General features: G+C 33.0%; 1 protein-coding gene across 1 annotated transcript; it reads right to left on the bottom strand.

Moving 5' to 3' along the window:
* Nucleotides 1-4,918: 4,918 nt before the first annotated feature.
* LOC131908256 (olfactory receptor 1052-like) lies at nt 4,919-5,884 on the bottom strand. The gene has a single exon (XM_059259308.1). It carries the CDS (start codon nt 5,855-5,857, stop codon nt 4,919-4,921), a length of 939 nt encoding a protein of 312 aa, XP_059115291.1. The 5' UTR covers nt 5,858-5,884.
* Between the last annotated feature and the right edge of the window lie 1,949 nt (nt 5,885-7,833).

The raw sequence follows: 7,833 nt of genomic DNA on the forward strand, positions 1-7,833 counted from the left end.
CCACAGTACTCTGAGTACCACCCTTACTCTATGATTCAGGGCTCTGATGTTTACTAGTTTCTATCTTCTATACCAAAACAAATGCCTCAAAATAAAGAAGATATTTAAAATATTAAGACAATTCTTTGAAAATTGTATTAGTTTTCTTGGTGCAACCCATTTTTTAAAGTAGGCATAGCTTTATTTATTTTTACAACTGCATTTCTAACTGTTAGTACAATGTTTCCCTGAAACTTAATTTTTCTTCACATATACATCACAAATAAAAAGAAATATAAAATACATATTAGCTGTTTATAATGAGAATAATTTTTTCTTTTGTTTTGCTTGTATTTCTACACTCATGGTCCAGCTTCTTGTCTGGAGAACCAGGTATAATTTGGAAATTCAAATGAATGTGCCAGTTTGAGTTATTCTAAATCACATTCCAAACTACTGATCCTCAAGTAGAAGGTTGTATAACTGATTTCCTTACAAGTCTTAAAATCAACTCAGGTACTGACTTTATTATTATTTATATTTTATCATATTATATATAATTTATTGTTATAATTATTTATTATAATTCTGCAGCATTCACAACACATGTGCCTTTTTTAATATACTCAGTTTCAGTTATTTCAAAATACAGTTCAGTTCAATTTATTGATATCTTTCTTTTCTTGCTTATTTAAAAACAGCAATACTACAAAAAAAAGTGAAGGATGCAAAGATATCAAAATCACAGCTGGAGGCCAACACTTCTGCTCTCATCAATTCCTTCTGGAGCAGGGGGCATATTTCATAAGTGACTCTGTGAACTTCTCTGGATCTTAGTCCTTCAGAAAACTAGGTAATTGGTAGCTTTGTCTAAAGAGTAATTAAGCATGAAAACTGATGTTATGTGTTCATTTCATGTTCCTTTCACTTATAATGTGATTAGAATTTAGAAAAAAACACAGTTTATGGGCATTAAATAATAAATACAGGAAAATAATATCACATCAATATTATAATATTTAAATGATAGATGTAAGTATATATTTTAAACTGTAATTCTTGTTTTATGATGTAAATTGACCTTAATACACATTTGATTTAATACATTGTGTGTGTGTGTGTGTGTATGTGCATAAGTATCAAAGAGATGTAAATACTATTTTATGTTCACATAGAAAAAAATTTACTTAAAGCAAAAAAAGTAGATAGGCAAATTACAGCTAGTCTTCCTTTGTAATTTGACAAGTCAATCAGATTAAAATCTCAACATAAGTCTTTAATCATTAAGACAGTAGCTAAATTATAGAATTGTTTATGCAATAATCAAGTAAGTGAATTTAGTTTACAAGTAAAAGAAAAAATATTCAACATCGCAGCCCATTTAAGGACCTAGTAACTATCTATAACATGTTTCTCTACCATTATCATTCTCTCAAACAAAGATTAAAACAGAATACTAAAAGTTCTTACTTTTAAAATGATGTGTGAATTCAGCAAATGACAAAAACTTCAAAAAGCAGAGATGAAACTGAAATCTATCCTTACATATAGAAGAATCAAAGTCATAGAACACTTGAAATGAAAATATGAGTGAGATCATTAATATCATGCAGGAAGACAAGTTGAAATAAGACGGACTGTTATATATTTGCCCTGGTTCAAATGGAACCATCCCTGGAGTAAACTGCCAACTCAAAGGCTGTAATAATTTAGTTACTAAAAGTTTCTCTGTGTTTCTCCAGGGATTTAAAAACTCTTAGGAACTTAATGGCTCCCGGAAGGCATTCCATTTCCTGAGTTTTGTAATGAAAAAAAAAAAGTATAGTCAAAGGAAGTAGACCATATACTTTCAGAAAAATATAGGAACAGAACCAACACAAATCTCTGCTTAGTGCCTTAGAATGCTTTTCAGAACATAGGACTTTGGCGTAAGCCACAAACATAAAACAAGCAAACGTACAGAAATATTAGTGGACCCTATGTTATGAAGAGAAGAGTGAGTTTTAACAAAATTCATTTCTGTCTTAATACCATTGGATGACAGAAATCATGTCAAATAAAAGCAATGTCACACCTTTGTTACTTAAATGTTTTTTCCATCTAGTGTGTTTCAACTGATGCAGAATTTTCTGGTCATTTACTTCACTTTAAATCCTGTCTGGAGGGAAATTTGTAGTAGTGTTTCAAACTACTCTCTACATATATATTTAAATAAGAATTATTCTCATTTTTTAACACTACAGATAATTTTCTCTAAAGCATATGTCTTTATTTTTTAAAATAAGAACTAGCCCTGGATGATTTCTCATGCCTGTAATCCCAAAGCAGGCAGTAGCGATGTGAGACAGAAAGATCTCTGTGGGTTCTGGAATACTTTGGCCTACCACTTAATTCCAAGCTCACCTGGCCTATAGAGTAGCATCTTGAAAACAAACAAATAAAAAAAAACACCCATAAAAACTACAGTACAACTGTAGAAGCCAATTTGGTGATATTCTAAGGCAGGACAAAAGATGACATTTTATCTTGTAATTCATAGAAAAATCTTATTATTTGAGGCATTCTGTGTCTTATGAAATAGAATTTTTCCCAAGTGCATGTAATGAATAAACAATGTTTATCAAACCATTGTTAGATCTTCTCTTAGGAGGAAGTATGTTAAAGAAAAATTTCTCAAAGACTTCAGAACTGTCTTCATTTCAGGTTTCAGTTAACAACAACAGCAAAATAATTACATGCAAGACACACAAACAGGCCTTCTATTTTTTGATAGTGCTTTGAAATTATTTGTTTAAAAGGATATATTATCACTGGGAGAGGACCTTTGCCAATTTTGGTTAGTCAGATAAGTTTAGAAAAAAGGACTTATTTATTCTCTTGATCAATAGTAAAAATAAATTGACATTTAGTAACACTGATACACCAAACACTAAGTGGACTTCAGATGAATTTTGTATAAAGACAATTGTATTGCTAACATTCAGCAGCATTTTAAAAAAAGTGCTATGGAAACTAAATTTGTTTAAAATAATTCAGGACTGATACTGATGAGTAGAAAAGAAGAGTGTAGTGTATACATTTGTGATATTTCAGAAAGCAACTTTTTTAAAATACAGGAGCTGTATTACATGCCTACAATCCCAGCACCAAGGATGCTGAGAAAAGAGTGACATGGGTTCAAGGATACACAGGGATTCATCATAAGACTCAGTCTTAAGAGCAATGTGATTAGCATGTGTTCACTTAATTTCGGTTTTATCTATATACTTTTATAAGTATTGGCAAAATCTATATTCTTGGACAATCATTGCCACTATGAAAACATAGGTCATTTCTGTAGACCATCAAATCCATTCTGTTCCATCCAAAGAATTTCTTTTCCATTTCACACTTTTTTGTATGAGGTTTATTTTACTAGAATTTATTTACATTACCCTTTGAGTATCTGTGTAAAACTGGCTCCTGATTTCCCATAGATTATTCTGTTCCTTATACAAAGTAGAGAACATAATTCACATATATCCTTTTATTTTCATTGATTATTTCTAGATTTCTAATAATGCCTAATGCAGAGTAAATACACATATGCAGTTGTAGTGTTAAAGAATGATAGAAAAAAATAGTCTGTGGGTGGCCACTGTTTAATGAGATGTTTTATTTTTAAACTAAATCTAAATTTGACTAAATCTACTGGTGTACAAATCAAAGACTATGGCAAACTATCCTGTGTCTGATCCTCTATATCTAGATACCCATAACCCATTAATGTGTTGGTTATAATACATTATTAATACTTGTGTGAGTTGTTATTGGTTTAATTTCCTTGATCTCTACTATCCAATATGTGGATTTTTCACAGTCTTTACCCTCAAGGAAATGAAGTAAAGCAATTGTAATTATAAGGGGATAAGCTTGTATGGACTCAGTTCTTTAATTCTATGGTAGATATGATGAAGAACAAAATTTTCTAATCCATTGACATTAAACTTTTCTCCATTAGTATAAAGCAATTGAAATTATTATCAGCAGTCACACACAGTTACCTTTTCTCCCAGTAAATGCTTGAATAGTGCTGTCCTGTTTTTCATAAATATTTGATATATCTCAAAATGTTGTTAAATGGGATATTTTAATTTTAATTTAGCACAGCTAGAATTTTGTTTTTGTGTATTGTCACGCAATCAGAAGTAGTAACTGGTTTCATAGAATATTTCTAGCATGTTGCAAGAAATATTATTTCAGATATATTTTCATGTTTTCCTCATTATTTCTTTTAGTACTTTCAGTAAATTTTTACTCATATACTTTTTAAACATAATTCCAGTTCTGAGATATCCAATGGCATTCTGTAGATGTAGATGTGGATATCTACTTTATCAGGTGTCTTCACCATAGGAGGGAAACACATGTCTATCAATTTCTGAATATGCCTTTTATAGATATTTTTGTGTTCGAAAATACTTTACCTGTCTATATTGCTCAAGAGAACAACAAGCTGAGAGGTGTTTTCATTTTTGTGAATTTTATCTTTGAATATTTTAATTTATGCTGTCCTTATTGGTGTATAAAAATGCATAGTTATTTCCATATGTAACTACAGATATATTTACAAAATATGTATATATATTAAATTTCAATTATATATAACTATATATAATATATAAATGTACACATATATACAATTTCAATTTACTTAAGGTATTGGATATGTTACCAGTCCCAGTAATTTCCTTAGGTCTTATTCTATGGGTAAGGTAGAAAATACAACACAATATTGGTAATCATGCCACATTATTTTGAATGCTTTTTTATCACTATAAAACCTAGTACTCAAACTGAACAAACCCCACAATCCAAGTAGGTTGAAATTTTATTTGACTTTAACGAATATTATTGCATGATTCAATTGTCTCATGTTGTTTACTCAGAAATATACATTTCAATGCAGGAAATGTTTCATCTCTATTACTCTTTTCACAGCATCCTTTACTTCCTTGTTCCTTAAACTGTAAATCAGTGGGTTCAGCATGGGAATCACCAGGGTGTAGAATACAGACACCACCTTCTCTTGTTCTAAGGAGTATTGGGAGCTTGGCTGAATGTAACTGAAGCTGATGGAGCCATAGAACAAAGTCACAGCTGTCAGGTGGGAAGCACAGGTGGAGAAGGCTTTGCGTCTGCCTGCTGCTGAGCGGATCCTCAGGATAGCAACAACAATGAAGATGTAGGAGACCATCACAATCAAGAGTGTGGTCATGGCAATGACTCCAGAGAAGATCAAAAGCAGCAGTTCATTCATGGAGGTGTCTGAACAGGATAGCTTCAACAGGGGAGGAAGGTCACAGAAGAAGTGATTGATGACATTTGGTCCACAGAAGGACAGCTTCATTAATCCAATAGTATGTGTCAATGAGGTGATCGTACCTCCTAAGCATGAACACAACACTAACAGAACACATATCAGCTTTGTCATAGCCACTGTGTAAGTTAGAGGGTTTACAATTGCCACATAACGGTCATAAGCCATTGCTGCCAGCAAAAATCCCTCTGTGGTAAGCAGTGATGCAAACCAAAAATATTGCAGGATGCATGCAGAGAATGAAATGGTCTCTCTTTCCACAAAGAAGTTCACTAACAATGTGGGTGCAAATACTGATGAATAACAGGCATCAACAAATGACAGAGAGCGAAGGAAGTGGTACATGGGTGTGTGGAGTTTGGGAGTTATGTGGATCAGAAAGAACATTCCCAGATTCCCTACCAAGGAGATGACATAGATAAAGAGAAACAAGATGAAGAGAAACACCTTGAGTTCATTGTGATCTGTCAATCCTAGAAGGATAAACTCAGTAACAAATGTGAAGTTGATATCTGCCATATAATTGTGTGTCTTGGTACCTGTTAATGATAGGAAATGCAGGTAAAATTTGCAGCAATAGTAGGATATCAATAACTAGAAAATTGTGGAATTATTTACCCTGATTCTTCTGCTTATATACATATATACAGTAAAAGTCTATATTTTTTAAACACTGTCTATTTGATTTTCCATAAAAAAGTTCCATGTAAAAAAATAAAATGCTGAATTATTTGTGGACCATTATATTTAAGTATAACACTCAAGGTGCACAAAAAGATAAAGTGCATCCTTGTTTTTTAAAAAAGGAAAATCGCTGGGCAGTGGTGGTACATGCCTTTAATCCCAGCACTCGGGAGGCAGAGCCAGGCGTATCTCTGTGAGTTCGAGGCCAGCCTGGTCTACAGAGTGAGATCCAGGACAGGCTCCAAAACTACACAGAGAAACCCTGTCTCAAAAAACAAGCATACAAAAAGGAAAATGCAGTTTAGGAAATAAGAACTAATGGTGGAAATATATAATCTCTGTCTCTATTAAAATACTCTTTCATGTTTTTTCAATCATGTTAAAGCAGCCAGTGTGAAACTTATCAAGATACACAATATATAAAATATGGTGCCCTCAAGAACCATTAGGTCATGGGGATGTACCTCAGTAGAAGAACATATGAGTAGCATGCCCAAGACCTTGTACACACACACACACACACACACACACACACACACACACACACACACACACACAGAGTATTGTAGTTTAACCACATTCTATATAATAATTTAATGACTCTGCCTGTATATGTGACTATGAGTTCATGTGTGTTTTCTGGCTATTGAAGACAGCCTTTTGTGCATAATATTTAAGGCTGTACTGCTGAGCCACCTGCATGCTATATTTGTGTGGTTGTGTGTGTGTGTGTGTGTGTATTTAACTGTTACAAAATTCTAGTACCTCCTGATAGTGGCACATGCCTCTAATCCCAGCACTTGGGAGGCAGAGGCAAGTGGATCTCTGAGTTCAAGTTCAGCATGGTCTACAAACAAAGTGAGTTCCAAGACAGCCAGGGCTACATAGAAAAACCCTGCCATGAAAAACCAAACCAACCAACCAAACAAAAACCCTACCTAAACCAAAACAAAACAAAAAGCGAGTTCTAGAATCAAAAAGGTCTGTAATAATCCTTCAGCAATTTTAGAGGACCCCTCCCCCCAGGGAATGTTATTAAAGGGTATTTGATGTGACATATAAAGCATTGTGGAAAACACTCAAAACTGCTGTTTGAATTCAAGAAAAATATCTCTCTTAGATTCTGGATCACATGTTCAGTAGCTTCCATTTTAACCTTTAAAGTGATGCAAACATTTAAGATACACACATAATTTTTAGCAAACTGTCTTTGCTACCATGACCCAGCCCAATTTTCATGGTAAGGAGTTTCTCATAACAAATGCATATCTATCTGTGATTCCAGTGCTTCCCATGAAACCTTTAACTTTCACATTCACATTGTAAATACAAAGAAACATAAAATAAAACCTTTAACTTTCACATTTACATTGTAAATACAAAGAAACATAAAATATAATTAGCTATGTATTATAAGAAAATGTTTTCATTCTCTTAGTCGGCATTGTTCAAATTTCTGTCTTCTGTATCATGTACAATTTGAAGATGAAATGAACATGCCATTCTGACTTATTCTAAATCATAACCCACATATGTGTCCCCACTGATATGCAGGGTGACTTCCTTAAACTACCTTGAAATGGACTCACACTTCTCCCTTTAATTCTTCTGCATCATTCAGAACATGGGTGCCTTTATTTATTAAACATGCTATCTATGCCTAAAAATATTGTGGTACTTTAATTTATTTGTTATTGTCCTTTTCATGCTTATTTTAAAAAGTCATGGCATCATAAAGGACAAATGACACCTGTCCATTAAGCAGGGAAGACACAACATAGCTTGTAATTATATCGTGGAGACCAAATCAT

This window comes from Peromyscus eremicus, chromosome 4 (assembly GCF_949786415.1).
Source record: "Peromyscus eremicus chromosome 4, PerEre_H2_v1, whole genome shotgun sequence".
NCBI classification, from domain to species: domain Eukaryota; kingdom Metazoa; phylum Chordata; class Mammalia; order Rodentia; family Cricetidae; genus Peromyscus; species Peromyscus eremicus.